Source organism: Schistocerca nitens, chromosome 1 (assembly GCF_023898315.1).
Source record: "Schistocerca nitens isolate TAMUIC-IGC-003100 chromosome 1, iqSchNite1.1, whole genome shotgun sequence".
Classification (NCBI taxonomy): domain Eukaryota; kingdom Metazoa; phylum Arthropoda; class Insecta; order Orthoptera; family Acrididae; genus Schistocerca; species Schistocerca nitens.
Genome location: NC_064614.1, coordinates 797127293 through 797148558, shown reverse-complemented (window position 1 = coordinate 797148558; position 21266 = coordinate 797127293). Strand labels below are relative to the sequence as shown.

Here is a 21266-nt window from a genome sequence, read left to right as displayed (position 1 = left end):
GACAGTCTATCAAATTTGCAAAGCTGTTTTGCAGCAGCACATCATTTGTGGACCTTGCTCTGGTGTAAGAGGTTCAGTCCAACCCAAATGTGTGCTTGTCGTGCCCTTGTCATATGCAGGTGGCATATAAGGTACACACATTTTTGTCCACCTCTTTCCCTGTGAATCAAATACGCTTCCTTGCTATGGTCATGCCTGCTCATCATAATATCTGGTTGATCTTTGATTTCACTGGGTGTGGTAATTCCACACAAAGGATCCAACCTTAATGATGACCTGGAAAATGGTGCTCTGTTAAAGAGCCAGTACCAGGGGAAGTTAAGAAGCTCCTGTATCCTAGGGTGCCAGTGACACCACACCTGTAAGGACTTCCCAAAGACCACAAGAAAGTGTTCTGTTTGTAATGAATACTTGACACCACTGTCTCAACACCTATGGACTGGCCAAATATCAGGTGATACTTCTCAAATCTCTTGTGGGACATTGCGCTCACTACATGAAGAACTTGGCTGATTTAAGGCAAGTACTAACGATATGTGACTACAAATGGATGAAATCAAACAGTGGAAAATCCAGAATAGAATGTAACAATATAACGAAAAGGATAGCTGCTACTCACCATCTAGTGGAGTTGCCGAGTCTCAGAAAAGCACAGCAAAAAGACTGTTACAAAGTTAGCTTTGAGCCAACAAGGTCTTGTCAAAAATAGACCGCGTGCGCGACACACACACACACACACACACACACACACACACACACAGTCTCTGGCAGCTGGAGTCAGACTAACTTTCCAACAGTCTTTTTGTTGTGCCTTTCTGTGACTCAGTCTCTCTGCTATATGGTGAGTAGCAACTACCAGGTGTAGAAGTATGAAACCGGAATTTGGTTGCGATAATTACACATCTTTTGTTTGAAACTGATAAACAATATTTTATTCACAATAATCTCCATTGCTGTTTATACACTTCTCCCACCTCTCCAGCAGGCTGTGAATGCCAAGCAAAAAAAAAAAAAAAAAAAAAAAAAAAAAAAAAAAAAAAAAAAAAAAAAAAATCTTCTTTTGAAGCAAACCAGTCAGTTAGACATTTTTGTACATTTTCATGTGAAGTAAAGCATTGTTCAGCGAGAGCATTTCCCAGTGATGCAAGTAGATGATAATTGGATGGAGCCAAGTGTGGAGAATAAACTGCATGCCCTAACATTTCCGAACCGAATGCCTGGATCATTTCCCTGACCCATTTCGCTGTGTGTGATGGGGCGTTATCATAGAGTAATATGACTTTGTGTTACCTTTTTCCATATTCCGGTCATTTTTCTTGTAATGCTTGATTTAAATTGATCATTTACCGTTGGTAGCAACCTGGTTTCACCAGGTTTTAGCAGCTCATAACAGATGACACCCTTCTGACCCCACCAAACACAGAGCATTGTCTTCTTTCCAAAGTGATTTGGTCTTGTAGTGGATGTCGATGGTTTGCTTGGATTCATCCATGATTTACAATGTTTAGGATCCATTTTTCATCACCTGTCACTATTTGATAGAGAAGTGACTTTCTTTTGTATCTAGCAAGCAGCATTTCACAAGTGGTCTTTCAAGTTGCTTGCTGTCATTCATTCACTTTCCCACAGCTTCCAACCAAAGAGAAATGGCTTTCCGTGTCACATTTGATCGTTCTGTGAGTTCCTGTTGAGTTTGAGGATCATCTTCATCCAATAAGGCCTGCAATTCATTGTCTTCAAACTTTTTTTGTTGGTTTCCTGCACTCGTCGTTTCTCACATCAAAATCACCACTTTTGAATTTTTTTAACCACTCGAAACACTGTTTTCTCAAGAATATGTTCACCGAAAGTTTTGACAAGCATTTGATGCGACTCTGCAACAGTTTTATTCAACTGATGACAAAAAACCAATGCTGTCTGCAAATCGTAGTTCACAAGCATAAAACTCGACATGTTTACAGGTTTGAAACAGATACCAATATATGGAACTTGGGTTACTGTGCACTGACATTCGTCATCAGCCATCACGGGAAGCAGATGGCACTGCAGACGCGGTCTCATGGACCCTATACTGAAAGCTAGCACCATTTATAGAGAAATTCTGGTTTTGTACTTCTACACCAGGTATCCTTTTCATTATTTTGTTACAAATGGATGACCTGCTTGCAATCTATAATGTTACATAACTCTTCATGAAAGTACATCTACATGACTCCTTGGCACCTCTTATTCAACATTTTGATCTGCAAATAGTTAAACATTTTGAACATGCACTGACAACAATTTACTTCAAGTACAATGGACACTTTTGTGAAGAGATGGATTGTGTAGCCATTTGATCCCAAGTGGCTCCTATGATTTCAGGTCTCTACATGGAACACTTGTCAAAACCTCAAACACTTCTTCCTATATGTCAATGATAGTTAAGTGGTGTGAGAACATGGCAGACAGGTTTTGATTGAGTTTCTGGACCACCTTAATGGCATCCATCAAAACATTGCATTCACTATGAGAACAGAGAAGAATAGTTCTCTCCCTTTTGTGGATATACTAATAAATGAGAAGGGAGATGGTATATCAGGCCATACACCCACAGAGAGCTGTACCTCCATGCAGTGATATGCCACCATCCATAACAATTGCAGACAGTGCTAATCGTCCTGGTACATAGATTATGTATCATCTGAACAAGGAAATCCTCTGAGATGAGCTGAGCACCTTCACAAAGTGTTTCATTAAAATGTGTCCAGTGAAGCATAGATTAGTAGGGAGTTCAAGAAAAGAAAAGATGCAGCAAACTGAGAAGAGAAGGAAATAGACACGACATTCAGCTTCCTTTCTTGCTTAGGACTGCTCTCAACCAAAACGGTGGGACTGCTCGAAAAATCGAACATACCATAATAACCATCTTCTGACCACTGCCTAAAATGAAAGAGTATCTCAGCTCTGCAAAAATCCACTGAAACTGAACTTACCTGGGATATAAAGCATCTCTCTTGAATGTGGCTACCAATATGTCAGGCAAATGTAGTGTTGTACCTTGAAACGCTGAAGAGTACAAAGGGCATGTATGACTGGGTCTTGGGAGTAATCAGTGGTACCAGAGCATACCTTAAAGGAAGACCACACTTTTGACTCAGAACACCAAGGCACTATGCTGAGCAACCATCCATCCCAACATTATAAAGAAATCCATAGAAATATGAATTCACAAGAAACTCCGCAACAGGGAGAAAGTACATGAACTCAGTTCAGCATGGAATACGATGCTAGTGGCAACAATATGACACAAATGTCCACAGCACCATACAGCACTCAAGACATATCTGGATTGTGCAGACACAGATTTGAACATAGCATCCAGTACGCCCGCTACCTCCATGGCTGCAACCTCATTCCGAGTTAAACTTTAATCTCAGATTCAATGACCTCCTCCATGCCAACCAGCAAGAATTTTGAAAACTTCAATCACACAAAACCCAACTTGTGGTTTTCTAAGACAAAATCATGAAAGCTATGCATCACACCAACTACATGGATGCAGTATTTCTTTCCTTTCATACCATACCAAGTCTTACTATGAAACAATTTTAAGGTACCTAATAACATGAAAAGCAAAATTAATTTTGTATTCTAATCAATGTTATGTTATATAATTGAAATCATTTGGGTGACTGTCAAAGAATGGTATTAACAAAATACTTCACATCTTTTCAAAAAAATTAAAGTAATGTAATAAATTTAATAATAATGTTTGTCACAACAAAATATTAATTATAACCAAAACACAAAAAGTAGATGAAATTTCCTGACAGATTAAAACTGTGTGCCAGACCGAATTCAAACACGACACCTTTGCATTTTGCTCTACCAACCAAGCTAGACTCATGACCCATCCACACAGCTTTACTTCCGCCAGTACCTTATCTCCTACCTTCCAAACCACCCAGCTCTTTCGCGAAAGTTGCAGGACTAGCACTCCTAGCCATAGCCTGGGGGCTGTTTCCAGAATGAAATTTTCACTTTGCAGCAGAGTGTGTGCCGATATAAAACTTCCTGGCAGATAAAAGCTGTATGCCAAACTGAGAATCAAACTTGAGACCTTAGCCTTTCGCAGGCAAGTGCTCTATTGACTAAGTTACCCAAGCATGCCTTAAGACCCATCCTCACAGTTTTGCTGCTGCCAGTACCTCATCTGGCAAGGGTCTTGAGTTTGGGTCTCAGTTTTAATCTGTCAGGAAGTTTCATATCAGCACACACACTGCTGCAGACTGAAAATTTCATTCAAGAAGCTAGATGTCCTATGATACAGTAATTTGGTGAAAAATTAAAAAAAGCAAGCGTGTTTAATCCAAACAACAATATACCATAATGAGCTGAGAGCCAGATCCTATAAATAGGTAGGACATGGAGTCATAGTAATTATTATCGATAACTGGGTCTCATTTTGTGTGTGGTTGAGACTAGCAACGGCTGTGAAGCTGTCTGTAACTTTGTCTTGTGCCTGAAGAAAAGAAAAGTTAGAAGCAAAATGTGTCAAGTTATTACGAAATAAAAACCCAGATCTCGTTCGTCAAGCATCAAAGTTAAGAATAGAATTCTGAATGTAAAGTTCCTATCTTAACGTGTGGTGATATGTTTTGGTTATTTGGCCACTAAAAATGGCCCGGTGAACAACCTTCCATGAAGATACCAAAATTTCATGATGTTTCGATGAAGTAGCTACATTTCTTGGTTGGGAGCATACAGCATGTTATCTTGGATGATATGTCATCGGCAGAGGAAGAAGTAACTTCAGGCATGACCCACAGAAGTGTGTTGGGACCCTAGCTGTTAATGTTGTGTATTAATAGCCTTGCAGACAACAGTAGTAGTCACCTCAGACTTTTTGCTGACGATGCAGTTGTCTATAATGATGTCCTTGCTGGAAAAAAACCACACAACTATCCAGGGAGATTTCAAAGTGGTGAACAGTTTGGCAGCTTGTTTTAAATATTGAGAAATGTGAAATTGTGGAATTCATAAAATGAAGTACAATATTACCTTACAACTACAACATCAATGAGCTAGGATCAGAATAAGTAAATAATAGCTGGGTGTAAGATTTGTAGGGATATGAAATGGAATGGTCTCAGGCTGAGCCATAGGTAAGGCAGGTGGCATTCTTCAGTCCATTGGCAGGATGCTGGGAAAATGAAATTCATAAAGGAGACTGCTTACAAGCCACATGTGTGTCCTATCTTAGTGTCTTGTCCTATTGTGCTGGACTAACAGGGCTATTCAACATTTACAAAGAAAGGCAGCAAAAATGGTCACAGTTTTGTTTGGCTTTTGGGAGAGTATCGCGGAAATGTTGAAAACCTTGTACTGACAGATATCGAAGACAGATGCCAATTATCCCACAAAAGCCTCAATACATTGTTTCAAGAATCAGTATTAAGTGAAGAATCTACAGAAATTCATCCTCCTACATACTGCTTCCAAACAGAAAGTGAATATAACAGTAGACTAATTACAACACAAAAGGAGGATTTTAAGCAGTTACTCTCTTCGCTCTTCATGTGCAACTGGAACAGAAATAAACCCTAACATGTTAAGTACCATCTGCCATGCAATTCTCAGGGTTTGCAGAGTATGCATGCAGAAAGTCAAAGGATGCAGTATCAAATTGTGAGCTGAATAGAGCAGAATAATAATTTAATATTCACATTCCTTCAACAACCATAGTTGATGTTTTATGGATTTAAATATGAACTTTGGTGAGGATGAGTCCTTAGGAATATATACAGGCTCTCTTTCTTTCCATATTATGATGTTTCAGAATTCTGATTGTGAGACACAGATTGAATTCTCAACAACAAATCGTGTACAGTTTTGTAATCATGATCATTTGTATAATTTCTTGTGGTATTAAGCATGTATCCTCCTTGGTATTGCAGTTTTCACTAATATCAGTGAACACCTGTAATAGGACAGTGCATTATGAGCTCCTTCCTGTATTTTATCTGAAAGGGATTACTTTGAAGGGGACGAAGTTGATTTTGATGAATAAATAAAGATTCTTTACGAAAACAAATATTTCCACTACTTTTTGATTACCTCTTGTTTAGTTTGTAGATGTATGGAAGAAGTGTCAGTAGCAGTCTTTCTTACAGTCAAATGATATGGAAAGCTCATCATTATGGCAAACATATTTTAATAAGTCTTTGTATATAACAACAACATGTTTTTAAAAGAATAAAATTATCACTTCAAAAACTATTTTTATGAACTCTGAAACAATATGCTTTAATACAAAGATACAAAATATGCCTGAGACATTCATACTATTAATGAAACTATTGTATTTATACAAAACAATTTCAGAAAGAACAAAATGGGAGGCACACATTCCAGCCTTTCATATTGCTTCCAAATGTGATACTACTGAGACAAAAATATTCAAGCTCTTCATTCTTTATTCTTCCATTTACAGTCACTATTAAAATTTCAGAATTCTACGTTTCATAACTTGGCAATTCTGAAAACATTTCTGCCATTAGCGCATTGTCTTGGTCATTTCTCTCTAACTGAGGAAGAGTCTCATCAGAATTATCACTTTCTTCGGATTCATAAGAGTTATTGTCTTGAGGAATGTACAAGACATTATCTTCAACAGGAAGAGAATCTGGCAGTTTCACTGCAACTTTCTGAGCCCACTTCAGTGGAATATTGTGATCAATGCTTTTTCTGTAGGCCATACAGTGCAAATGGGTCAGTTTTTCATAATATATTCTATGAAACCCCATTTTGCCCAAAACAATTCTCCAATGTTTCATTATAGGTGCATTTGCTGTTGCATGCCTTGAATCTGGCGTAATAATAAAGAGCAGGCCTTCAGGTCGAAGTGCTGTGTATGCTTTCTGACAACATTTATATCTCTCCTGTGGACAAGGTATGTATTCTAAGAATAAGGAGAAAACGACAACATCAAAAAAATTTGCTGGTATTTCTCCTTGAGTTAAGATTTGTTGAACTGTTAGAGATTTGTGACCGTAATCAGAAATCTTTGCATTCAAGAAGTCACATTGCCATACATCAGGGGTAGCCGGTGCCAGATCAATAGGGACAACCTGAAACACTGAGAACTGACTAAATGGGTTATAGCAGCTTCCTACATCCAATAACTTCAGTTTCTCCATGCTTTTTTGAGGTGAAACATTGAAAACGGAGTTTTTGCATATTAATGATGAATTTGATGTGTTTTCTGTACAATAACTTGTTTTTGTAACCTCTTTGATAAATTCTTCCACCCTGCCACCATTCAGAAAATAGTTCATGCACATCGTAACAACCCATTGGATCCTGTTGCTGGAACCATTCACAAGTGGGTCATTTGACTGCTCCCAAAATTTGGTAGCTAGTGTATGCATAACTGATGCATATTTTTTTAAAATATTCTTCTGATTACAGTGGTGCTTCCATGCTTGTTCATGACCTAATTTTTTGCATTGCCTTCTGAGAGAATGATGTACTGATTTAATAAAAAGAGCCAGTTCCTGATGTTCTAATGATGCCATTGTGCACCCTAAGCAGTTATACTTTCTTCTGCATTTTCCAAAGCTTTATGTGCCACCAAGAGCTTCTCTCTTAAATCATCAGGATTTCTAACAAGTTGTCTCACATATTTAACATCAAGCTCAAGTATCATCCCTGTTAAGCGTGCTGCCAGCTCTTCATCTGGATAGTCCTTGATTACTAGATCATATAAGGCTTCTCCTATTTCATCGCTTTTATTATCATCATTAACTGGTCCTGTGCTCTGAAAATAAAACAAAAAATAACAAATGATTTTTACTCATCCCAAAAACAACAAATATCAAGTGCATCAAAACTATTACAAATAATTTGCATATGCATATAACACATACATACGTAATTACCAGCAGAATAATGCTATCGGAGCACAAAAAAGGTGATAATGCTACTCTTTATTCATAGGCTTTGAAAAGTGGGGTACCAGCTGCCTCAGTCTACCTTCATCACCGCCTTTAAAAATTTTTGCAAAAATATTGTCATGCCCAACATATTCGAGTTATTTTTAACATGTAACTCACCTCTCACTCTCACAAGCTGCCATAACTATAACTCGCTCACACCCACTAGTCCATCGCTGTAAGTCTCTCCTGCCCAACCACTCCCAGTTGCTCATTGTTATTCATTCGGCCCAACTCATTATTTCTTTGTGTGCTCCAGCTGTTACTGTCTCCTGTCTGACACCCAGTCATGTTCATTCTGTCACACTACTACTACTACTACTACTACTACTAATAATAATAATAATAATAATAATAATAATAATAATAATAATGCCTCATCTCACTGTTACTGTCTCCCTCTTGTTCTCTCTTACAGTTACTATCTCATTCATTCCTTCCATTGCTGCTGTCTCTCCTCACTGTCATTATCCCTCTTTCACTCGTTGTCACTGTCAAGATTGTACGTGCACACGTAGGGTAACAAACTCTGCATCTCCCAAATGGATAAACATATCTACAAAATTTCCAAGATGGTTTGAGACTGGAATCTTAGGAATATACTGTAAAAATTACAGCCATTTGCTGTTCATAGCCATCTTGGAATACGCGAGTGGGATGTGGTTGCAGCTAATGTCGAAAAATTGTGAAAATTTCTCCGGAACTACCCGTGAAAGTACGAAAATGCATCATTCATTTATTCACTTGTATGCACATCAATTACATTAACTCAAGTTTCTACATCTACATCAATACCTCGCAATCCATCTTATGGTGCATGGCAGAGGGTATCCCATACCGCTACTAGTCATTTCCTTTCCTGTTCCAATCATACAAAGAACAAGGGAGAAACTACTATCTACATGCCTCCATATGAGTCCTAATTTCTCATATCATATCTTCGTGGTCCTTAAACACAATGTGTGCTGGAGGCAACAGAATTGTTCTGCAGTTGGCTTCAAAAGTCATTTTTCTAATTTTTTTCAATAGTGTTCCTAAAAAAGAATCATGCCTTCACATTTGATTTCCTGAAGCATCTCCATAACACTTGTGTGTTGTTCGAACCTACCAGTAACAAATCTAGCAGCCCACCTATGAATGGCTTCAATGTCTTCCTTTAATCTGACCTGGTACAGATCACAAACACTTGAGCAATACTCAAGAATAGGTCGCATTAGCATCCTACATGCAGTCTCCTTTATAGATGAACCACACTTTCCTTGAGTTCTCCCAATAAACCAAAGTCAACCACTCACCTTTCCTGTCACACTCCGCACCTGCTCATTCCATTTCATATCACTTTACAATGTTACACCCAGATATTTAAATGATGTGTCAAGCAGGACACTACTAATGCTGTAGCCGAACATTAAGGGTTTGTTTTTCCTACTTCTACACGTTAACTTACTTTTTTTTTTTCTCCATTTAGAGATATCTGTCATTCATCACGCCAACTAGAAATTTTATTTAAGTCATCTTGTATTTTCCTACAGTCAGTCAATTTCAACATCTTACCATATGTCACAGCATCATCAGCAAACAACTGCAGATTGCTGCCCACCCTGTCCGGAAAATCATTTATTTATATCGAGATAATAGCATTTCTATCACACTTGCCTGGGGCACTCCTGATGATACCCTTATCTCTGATGAACACTCACCGTCGAGGACAACATACTAGGTTCTATAACTTAAGAAGTCTTCAGTCCACTCACATATCTGTGAACCTGTTCCATATTATCATACCTTCTTTAAGAGCCTGTAACAGGGCACTGTGTCAAATGCTTTCCAGACATCTAGAAATGTGGAAGTTGCTTGTTGCCCTTCATCCATAGTTTGCAGATGTCAGTTGAGAAAAGAGCAAGCTGAGTTTCACACGAGCAATGCTCTCTAAAACAATGCTAATTCACAGATGAAAGCTTCTTGGTCTCAAGAAAATTTATTATATGCAAACTGAGAATATGTTTATAGTGGGTATACCTGTCATCAATAATCTATTTAATTTCTATAGGTATATTTTATGTGTATGAGCTGCGTAACTTTGAACCCCTGTATGTGGGAAAGGAATAAAGATAGCAAGAAAATTTTCAAGGGTGTTAAAGATTGGGACCTTGAGAGTATACCATAAAAATTTCAACCACTGGCTGTGCATAGCCAGTTTCGAATCCTCAGCTGGGTTTTGGTCCACTGATGATGGTGAAAATGTAGTAAACAAATCCTTTTTTGGGGGGGATTTTCTGAGGAACCATCCATGAACTAATGCTACCTTGATAAGTCCCATCAAGCCCACCGTTATCACATCAAATGCAAAAAGAACCAACCAATTTGCTTCAATACCTAAGAAGGAGGAAGTGTGTAATATTCCTACTTTGACCTTGTACTCTATGATAGCGACACTAAGACAATCCATGTGTTGAGTATGTGAATGGTCCCTACCCCAAATCCAAAACACTTGACCCCTACCTTTCTATCACCAACAGACCCTGAGGTATGAACACCATAAAATCCTGTTTTTATGTGTGGCATTTTGGAACATATTGGTAAGCATGCTGTCGCATGTGTGCCGATTATATGTAGCACTTATTTTGATTATGCAGCAATTGAAATTAAAATGAAGTTAATAGTCACCAAGAAAAGGAGATAATAAAAATAACAAATTGTTAACTAATTATGCAACAAAGGTATTCTCCCAGTAATGAAAGTAAAAGTGTTTGAAGTAGCTGACAGTTCCACTTCACAAACCATGAATACGTTTCTGACATGAATACACAAGTGTAATAAAATGTTAGGAGAGTTCTGGTAGAATGTAATTAATTTAGGAGTAGAGGAGACTACTCACTGAATACCAGAATTCGAGTCATCAACAGGAACACGCAAAAGAAAAAGAAACTAGCTAGCTTTTGGAATACATCCTTTGTCAAGCTAGAGTAAAAATAAATAAATAAATAAATGAAACAAAATAATAATAATACCAGGGCTGCAAATCTACTGCCTCCTTTGAGCCAACTCATCTTCCAGTGCCCCAACCCCATCCTAGTTCACCCACCAAAAAGCAATCCATGCAATGTGTGTACAGCTGGCACAATGTAGTGGTAGTGGTGCAAGTGGTCTTCACTTCTAAATTATTTACATTTGTTTAGTAAAAGCTTTTCATCATTTCAATCTTGAAAAATCACAACAATTACTATTGAAAGAAAGGTCTCAGAAGATGAAGGCAAGAGCAATTAGCAAAAATTATTGGTGGATCAGTGTGTTTCATTTTTAAAATGATTATCCTCTATGAGTAATGAACTGAGAGACAGAGATTTGTACAGCTGTAATGAAACAAGTGTTAAATGATGAAAGCTTGTAGCGAATTAATCAAACTATGAACCCATCAGAGAAATAGTGCAGGGACACCTGAAAAATGAGTATGAATGGCAGTCCTAACAATGAAGACATACACAAGCAAATAGTAATGCAAAAAATAAAGCAAACACTACCAAAAAACAACAATAACAAGAAATCTGGAAAAACAAATCTGGTCTCAGAAACTTCACTTTACCCCAGTAAAAACAGACACACCACGATTAAAAAAAAATAAATAAATAAAATTTAATAAATATAAAATAAATAAATTTACAGGAGTCGGACACTTCCCTTGACCTATAGAGGTCAATGGCAGCTGACGATACCAAAACACCAATGCCTACAGCAAAAAAACTAAGGAAATTAGAATCAGACATTTCCCTTGACCATTACTGATGGTACCAAAACACCTATACCTACATATAAAAATACGAAAATTGGAATCGGTCAGTTCCCTTAACCTATATAGGTCAACTATAACTACTGGTACAAAAAAACCAACACCTACAACTACGAAAAAAAAAAAAAAAAAAAAAAAAACACAACAACTCAAAAATTAAAAACTCAAACATCCCTACATAAATTAAAACACATTCAGTACACAATAAATACACAAAACATTACATCTCGAGAAAAATAGACCCAAAAAACAATTACTTACCACCAACAAATTTCGGCCAGCCATATCTCTCTCTCTCTCTCTCTCTCTCTCTCTCTCACACACACACACACACACACACACACACACACACACACACACACACAGAGAGAGAGAGAGAGAGAGAGAGAGAGAGAGAGAGAGAGAGAGAGAGAGAGGACGCCATCAAACACAAGACGACATCCACAAACACAACCAACTCAAACTCTGCGCCATAATGACGTCAGACACCACAACACTCTTACATCATGGGTCACAGCAGACGGGTGGAATCGGACACTTCCATTGACACAAATAATTGATTAATAAACCAATACAAAAATCTTCCACTATAGTGTGGACATAAACTTTAGCCTTGCTACAGGTCAATTTGTTGCTATAACCAGATTTTCCACTTTCACATTCATTAACTATGTCAACTCACAAACAAAGTGTCAGTGTCCAACCTAACCTAGGCCTCTGGCTGCATTACAGGTCAGTTTACCACCACAATCAAAATATCCAAAGAGTCCATTAACACACTTGTGAAGTCCAATGAACTACAAATGGCACTCACAAAAGCATTTAGAAACATAAACATCCCATACAAGAGATCACCACTACAGACTCTGACACGGTCTCTGCAAACACAATCCATTTCAGATTCACCGCACCACCAAGATGTCACACAAGACAACACAGTTATGTCACTGGTCAAAGCAGACAGGTAGACACCAAACTTCAGAGTATGTTGACTGCAAGAAAGTGACATGGTGTTAGGGTTAGATGGATAGTGACAGCTATTCAAACTGTTCAGAGTGTCCTACAAAATACATAATTTTTTTTCAAATGTTTCACTACAGGGTAAGAGATGCCACACTTTTTCTGTATATGTAATTGTTTCATCGTGTTTTTTGCATTTTCACGCCTTTATCAACATCATGGCCTCCAAGCAATCTCCTCTGTAAAGTTGTTTCTATCACTGCATTAGCTTAGTCTGATGTTGCTTGTCACAGTCACTCTATTTTGTTAACTATCTTTTGAAATACAAACGGCTCCATATCCACATCATACTGCACCAACCATGTCTTCTGTTAACAACTCACATTACAGCTAGCTAACCAGTTTGTGATTTACACTCTCACAGTCACAACAAAATCACAGAATGGAATGTATTACTGCACTTTTAAAATACACATATAAAAAAAAGTTTTGCATCACCCTGGTTCCCAGAACTCCTGAGATAGACATTGACTGTGGATATTGTATCACAGACACAGTCCCTTTGACTGTTCAGAGATGTCACTAAACCTGCCCAAAGATGTAAACAACCATGCATGCGCAGCACATATTAGATGGAGGGGGTCCAACAGCCGATCAGTTCCAGACATTCCACCAGGAAAGAGGTACACGGCTTTTGTTGTCTGTGGTTCAACCATGCCTAGGCGGTCAAATACAGCATTGTTACTTTGTGCCAGGAAGGGCTCTGAAGAAGGGAAGTGTCCAGGCATCTAAGACTGAACCAAAGCAATGTTGTTCGGACATGGAGGAGATACAGAGTGACAGGAACTGTCAATGACATGCCTCGCTCATGCTGCCCAAGGGCTACTACTGCAGTGTATGACCGCTACCTATGGATTATGGCTCAGAGGAACCCTGACAGCAACACCACCATATTGAATAATGCTCTTCGTGCAGCCAGAGGACGTCGTGTTACGACTCAAACTGTGTGCAATAGGCAGCTTGATGCGCAACTTCACTCCCAACGTCCATGACGAGGTCCATCTTAGCAGCCACGACACCATGCTGCACGGTACAGACTCTCAGGATTGGCATCACATTCTTATCACAGACGAATGTCGCATATGCCTTCGACCAGACAATCGTCGGAGAAGTGTTTGGAGGCAACCCTATCAGGCTGGACACCTTAAACACACTGTCCACGAGTGCAGCAAGGTGGAGGTTCCCTGCTGTTTTGAGGTGGCATTAGGTGGGGCCGACATACGCCACTGGTGGCCATGGAAGGCACCGTAATGGCTGTACGATACTTGAATGCCATCCTCCGACGGATACTGCAACCATATCGACAGCATGTTGATGAGGCTTTCGTCTTCATGGATGACAATTCGCAACCCCATAGTGCACATCTTGTGAAGGGTTTCCTTCAGGATAATGCAATTGCTTGCCTAGAGTGGCCACCATGTTTTCCAGACATGAACCCTACTGAACATGCCTGGGATAGATTGAAAAGGGCTATTTATGGGCGACATGACTCACCAACCCACTGAGGGACCTACGCCGAATTGCCGTTGAGGAGTGGGACAATCTGGACTAACAGTGCCTCGATGAACTTGTTGATAGTATGCCATGACGAATACAGGCATGCATCAATGCAAGGGGATGTCCTACTGGGTATTAGACGTACCACCACCTCTGAAGGTCTCGCTGAATAGTGGTACAACATGCAGTGTGTGGTTTTCATGAGCAATAAAAAGGGCGGAAATGATGTTTATGTTGACCTCTATTCCAATTTTCAGTACAGGTTCTGGAACTCTCGGAACTGAGGTGGTGGAAAACTTTTTGTGATGTTTGTATTACTAATAGAATCTAACTAGAACATTACTGATAAATATACTGTTAATAGTAAGTTCTGGTAAGCAGAGAGATTCAAGAATTGATTGAGACTGTGTGAATATCAAGGAGGTAGCACCAACAAGACACCATCAACAGCTCAGGCCAATGACATTTGTTGATCGGAAACATTCACTCTTCCTTCCCGTAAATTGTACATAATACACTGCTTACTTTAACTGCATCAAAAACAAAATTCAGTTTAGAAGCCTCAAATTTCAAAAACCATAAAATGGCTAGCCAGGAATTACTTTCAGGAGGCAAAATTCCAGCCCTGTCAATAGACACAATTAAAAAGGAGAACACTAATCCTAGTTCATTCTGCTGGGATGAAGGACACGAAAGTTAGAAAGCAACACTATGTCACTAGGAATGTAGGGTGAGGGATACTAACCCACCGTGAGGTGGAATGGAAACAAAGCTTAAGGGGGAGGTGAGAGTGTCTAACACAACAGGTTGTGGGATCCTCTCATCCTGGAAGCTGAGTGATCTGCCCATTTTTCCTGTCCACAACCTATTCATCTTTCCTCTGTGAGGCAGGAAATAATAGTTCCAAAAACTAAAATCAATGTTTTCATTCCCAAAGGTGTATATCTGAAGTAACGGAATTTTGCTTCCTGCAAGTAAATACTAATTAAGTCAATTTTGTTTCTCTGTAATTTTACTTTCTAATGCAAGCAGTGCACTAAATAAATTGATTGTTGAGAAACTAAAAGGTGTATCCAAGGAACTGTAGTATTAATAACCTAAAACATACTGAATTCTATTCATAGCTAGATCACCTGAGTGTACAGCAAATATTCATTCCTTGCTTTCTTTACAGCTGCTGTCAACGCATCTGGCTCATTAAGGAGAAACTCTACGGTTTTGAAATCTAGCTCTAGAAGCATCCCTGTGACTTGTGCACATAGTTCTGTTTCTACACTTGCAACAGCAGCAAACAGTTTTTCTCCGAGTACGTGTTTCTTGTCTTCTGGACAGCTGAACATGGAAAGATGACATATTAGAAAATTTTTGAACACACTGAACCTCTGTGGAGAATATATCTTGTACAACGAACTCTGTTATTTTACTTACACGGATGTCAGTGACCTTCCAACGGCTTCTTCAAGCTGTCTTTCATTTTCGAGAAGGTGCAAAATTTCGTTATCTGTTAAGCTGAAAGCTATACGAGATGCAATTTCTCTGCCTAATGATTTAGAATGACATAAAGGCCATACTTTCGCTGCAAGATGATTTAACAATACTTTCCTAGTTTCAAGCACGGGAAGAACATTCATTTGACAAGCCACAAATTCAGTTTTTTTGGCGCGATTATCGAATCTTGTACATAACACTACTAAATGATGATGTGTCCTTTTAATCATACCATGTCTGGACGTTAGACTCCTCGGTTTGTTCTACGCAACACAGAGTTTCCGTCCTCCGTAAACATAACCAAACATTTCTATGCTGAGTGCTGACATAGACATACCATCACTATGCGCTAAAGATTATGTATATGCAGTCGGTAGCAAAGATATAATTGGCTGGGGGCCCCTAGCTGTGTTTTTCACTAGAGGAAAAAAGTAGAAAAATTCACACTGGCTATCAGCCACGGAAGCGCCACGTCAGGGTGTATTCACACTGTCCATCACGTCAGTTCGTTAGCCTACTACTGAACGGTGAAATTCAACGTGTAGATTGCCACACGGGATACAAAAATCCGGAGTATAGTATCGAAATTATGTAACTAACAACGATAAAGTTTATTAATGGAAAAAGCAAACTTCATAAAGCTTTGTTCACACACGCATCTAACGTGGCGACACAGCTTGTGACTTGCTGTAGTGGCATCGTAAGCTACCGTCCACATGGGACGCAACAAATTCTGCGGGTGACGTCAACTGAAATCAAATGAGCGAGTATGAATGTTATAGTGCAGGTTATGCCCTTAGAGCTAGGATGACTGTTAAATATGAGGAAGACGAAACCTAAATGTTATATCCGAAAATAGATTTCGCTCAGGGATAAATCAGGGGAAACAAGCACATTTATAACAAAATAATATTCAGAGAAGAAAATGCTGTCTGCAATGGCAAAATAACCAACAGCTGGCAGGTATCATCGGCAGACACGCCAGTCTTCCAAGACTTTAGATCCTTATTATATCCATTGATACAGGCATTTCGAATAACTAATTTTTAGTATAACAACTACCACATCACACTCTGGCACTATTTCCTGCGTATAATGCAAAATTTATACAATGCTTGGTCTCACAAATTACGAAGTTTATACGACACACTTTTATGGTTAAATATATTAAGTTTCTTTATTCATCTTTTAAGACTATGGGTTATGTAATTTATTTGCACACACACACACACACACACACACACACACACACACACACACACACACACACACACACACACTGCTGCTGAAAATCAGACATAGGTTGCCAATCGTGAAGTTCTAGAAGCTGCAAATGTGTACCTGCCGACCATTGTTTTCACTTTTTTTAGAAATAAAAAAAAACACTAAAATCGAATGGTGTGCAACAGAAATTTCACCACGATAACTGCGACAGAATACTCCTGTCTAGAAATACTGCCACCAGGGAACAGTGCTGTTAGGAAAGTGGCGCATCAAAGTTCAACCAAGCTTAACTTTTTGTGGGATGACAAAAGTTGTGTCTCTGAAGTTGCACCACTAAAACCTGGGAGCTCACACATGCAACTGCAATGCAACTTCAATATGCCACTCGCAGGGCGATACTTTTGTTGCGTGTGTGAACCCGGCTTAATACATATTCTTACTTCACTTCAAAACTTCGATCTTTAATTGCTATCAAAAGTACAGGATGATTATTAATTAAAGTCAAACTTTCAAACCGCTGTCGAAATAACACCACCGGTCAACGGAATATTATCGGAGAAGAGGGAAAACGTATGGCAGAAGAAAAATAAATAGTTACAAAATGTAACAACGGATGGCGCTGTAAGCATCATAATTTAATAGTGATCGACAAATGAATCATACAACAATGCCTAACGTGTACGCTTGACATTAAACAAACTGCAGTACTCAGTGTGCACGAATGTACAGGTTTGATACTGTTAGCTAAGTAAGCCCAACCACCATAGCAAGGTCATATCACATCGGATGGGAGAAATCGGTTTTTAATTGTCTTGAGACCAAAAACCGCATAAAAGGCATCACTCACACTGGCTTTTAATTGTCCTGAGGCTAAAAACCGTATAAAAAGCATCAGTCAAAATCAAATCGGATTATTAATTTCCATGTGACTGGAGCAAAACATGTGAAATATGTTGTCCAGCGTTTTCTGCAACTAGTTGAAATCGAGAAACAGAAACCTAAGAAGATTTAATCATCAAGATTCACCGAGAAAGCCTGCATTCTCGAGAAACAGCATGTTCCACAACTGATCTAAATGTTTTGGGGGTCACGTTCAGAATGTGTTGCGCAATGTGTGCCTTCAATGCAGCTACGTTTACCATTGTAACACTGAACACAAGATTTTTCAGATAGCACCACAACCAGAAGTCACACAGATAAAGATCAGGTGATTGGGATGGCCTGGCAGTAGGGAAATGGCGGCTGATAATTCTAGCATTTCCGAAATGGCGCTTCAGCAGATGCTTAACTGGATTTGCAATGTGAAGAGGTGCGCCATCCTGCATAAAAATGATCCCATCCACACAATCACGCTGTTAGAGAGCTGGAATGACTTGGTTGCGCAAAAGATACTCATAGTGCTTACCAGTCGCAGAGCAGGTAACAGGACCGGACGCACTTGTCTCTTCGAAAAAACATGGCCCTATGATGCCATAAACCCACACCAAACAGTGACCTTTTCAGGATGAAGTGGTACTGGTTGTTTTGTGTGTGGATTTTCTGTGCCCATATTCGACAATTCTGTGTACTGGCATATCCTGTCTCATGGAAGTGGGCTTTGTCTGTCCACAAAATGTTCCATGGCCAATCATTGTCCACTTCCATGTGAGCAAGAAATTCTAAAGCAAAGGTCTCTCTTGCTGGCAGGTCAACAGGAAGCAGCTCGTGCACATGGGTAATTTTTAATGGATAGGAAGGAAGAATGTTTCATAGGATTTTATGCACCATGCTCATGGGTATGTCCAGTGTTTGTTCAATTCTCCACTCACTACACATTTGCACTCCACCACTTGTCTCCTCCTACATTGCTGTGGTCACTGCTTCCACTGACGCCGAATCAATTCGTTTCCTCCCTCTGTGATGTTGCACATCAAAAGAACCCATCGTTTCGAATTTCCAAATCTTTTTCTCCAGACCCACCGCATTCATCGGACCAAGCCTTTTTCCAAACCATTCAGTGTCCAGAACTTCTGCAGAGCGAAGTGTGCACAGTCGTCATTCTTGTAACACAGCTTTACAAGCAGAGGGCGATCCTGCATTGAGACAGTCAGGGCAAACGTTGCACACGAGAAAGGAGGAAAAGCAGTAAACCAGACGTGTTCATACCAACTTCAAGGGAGGCAGATTTACCACGGGGCGAAGCACAAAATTATATAAATGAGTCGCAAGTGATGTAGTCGATTGGGAAATACCTTTATCTCCAAATGCAGAATGCATAAATGTAGTTAGGAAACCGGACCAGGCTACACTGTTTGAGGCACCATTGGCTGTTGCAGCAACTCCTGAACCGAGGTCAACGATGTAACCCTTGTTTTCAATGCTCATAAAGCACTGCTTGAAGAACAAGGCAGAAAACAAAGTGAGAAAAGGAAGACAGAAATGTGGGATCTGAATGAAAGGTTCGATCAAATAAACGAGGGGTTCAAAACACGTCTGATGAGAAAAAAGCTGATTAACGACATAGTGGAGGAGAACCAAATTACCACGTACTCAACACGAGAAGAAATCAGCGAGGTTAGGGCCGAAGTAGAAGCGATAACCATGTGGAAAACGGAAGTAACTGATAAAATAGAGGTGATGTGCAAAAATCGGAGTGAAATGAATAGACACATAGATGCCAGCTTCAGTGCCCTACAAAACAACGCTAATCAGCATTCTGAAGGAGTCCATGTGGATAGCATCACAATAAAAATAGTAATGGCGGAAGTTTGTGAAGAACAAGGAAAAGTTTTAGAAAACGCTACTGAGCGAGTCTCGCAACAGGAAACCGCACTTCGAAAACGGGAGCACGATCTCCGTTAGGTATCCGAGAAACTTGAGGTCCTTACGACAAGGCTGGAACGAATGTACTTCCACATGATCGAGATTCCGAATGCATGCTGCCTGCAGCAGTAGGCAATAGCGAAGAATCGCGTGTGTGACGCGACATGGTCCCTCACAGCTCCCAAGACACAGATAGCAAGGCAGTAACGAGTAAGCGGCAAAACACAGTGGAGGATGAGCTACGAGATTTCCAACAAGGAGGTAGTATGGCACTGAAGAAGTGGGAGTGCTGCTGTAACTCAAGGAAGTAATTTGCGGCAGTTCTGCTAGGATCTGCACTGCATTAACTTCGTCAGTCCGGTGTGGTGAGGTGGAAGAAAAGGCGAGAAGTGATTGCTAGCGCAGATAAAGGATTCGAACAACAAAATGGGATCATATCCCTGGAACGAATGGTATATTATGACGTGAAATCGGTTCGACATGGGGCACAAGGTTAAGTGTCATTCCGGTCACTAAGATAACATCTTGCATTCGGAACCAACCATTTTGTTGACGAAAGGAATTGTAAAAAAACGGAGTTAGAGAATAACACTGGCGCCTTGAAGATTTTTTTTGCAGGTAAATGAATTTACTGATTGTGAATGAATCTACAGAGTTAGGATCTAGTGTAAATAAATGGTTTGTGGGCAGTGAATTGTTTGTATTGTTAAAGACAGAAGAATGAAAGCTCACTGGCTGCTGAAGAAATAAAACTATTTGTACCAAAGGTACAAAATGTGGCAGAACTGGAAACCCTACGATGAAACCAATCAAAAGGGATACATCACGTATCGAACATAAAGCTCTATGTAGAGTAAACATTTTATGTGACTTACGAACTTATTTTTTGAATTTGCATAGGTATTTTGTCTAGTGTCTATTTGAGCGATGTTTTTACAGTTGTTCTAGTTTATGTGTGATTTTTCTTACTTGTGTCATGTGGGTTTCGCCGTGTGCTACAATCTCTACACAACTGAGTGATGCATGATTGTGGTTACTATGAGAAATATATGTAGCAGTCTGATTAGAATGCTTTTTTCTGGACGATGGCTGAAGAAAATAAATGCCTTTTGTCTAGCACGATATTTTTCAGAATGTTTCAGGATCTTAAGGAAGTAAAAATGTCGAAGGATGACGATGATGATATTGAGAGTTTTGTTTATTGTGCCCACGCACAATGATGTGAGCCTGGTTGACGAGATTTTTTTGTGTTGAAGGCTGCTGAGTAAAGTGACATGGCAATTGTGTTATTGCAAGCCCAAGGAAAATTAATGTGAAGGTGAGATGGTATTGCAAGTAAGGGGCTAAATAGAACTTAAGAGTTCATACTGAGGAGCGCTCAAAGTTAAAGTCTGTAATTATTTATGGAATAATGATTCTTCTTGCCAAAGATCCATGAGTCAGACCACGAGTGGTTGATATTCTATGAGAAA

General features: G+C 39.4%; 1 protein-coding gene across 3 annotated transcripts; it reads right to left on the bottom strand.

Annotated features, from left to right (window-relative positions):
• Nucleotides 1–6243: 6243 nt before the first annotated feature.
• Nucleotides 6244–16139, bottom strand: LOC126262403 (S-adenosylmethionine sensor upstream of mTORC1). 3 transcript variants are annotated; one of them, XM_049959029.1, is made up of 3 exons: nucleotides 15709–16139; nucleotides 15414–15612; nucleotides 6244–7801 (listed from the first exon to the last, which is right to left on the bottom strand). In XM_049959029.1, the coding sequence occupies exon 3, from the start codon at nucleotides 7557–7559 to the stop codon at nucleotides 6498–6500; it is 1062 nt and encodes a 353-aa protein (XP_049814986.1). In that variant the 5' UTR covers nucleotides 7560–7801; nucleotides 15414–15612; nucleotides 15709–16139; the 3' UTR covers nucleotides 6244–6497. The 3 variants fall into 3 exon arrangements, with proteins under 3 accessions (XP_049814986.1, XP_049814995.1, XP_049815004.1); XM_049959047.1 differs by having other exon boundaries at nucleotides 7564–7801; nucleotides 15709–16133; XM_049959038.1 differs by lacking the exon at nucleotides 15414–15612 and having other exon boundaries at nucleotides 16001–16128.
• Nucleotides 16140–21266: the final 5127 nt, after the last annotated feature.

Bases quoted from the DNA above. Each gene is read 5' to 3' on its own strand.
- LOC126262403 (XM_049959029.1), bottom strand. From the start codon at position 7,559: ATGGCATCATTAGAACATCAGGAACTGGCTCTTTTTATTAAATCAGTA.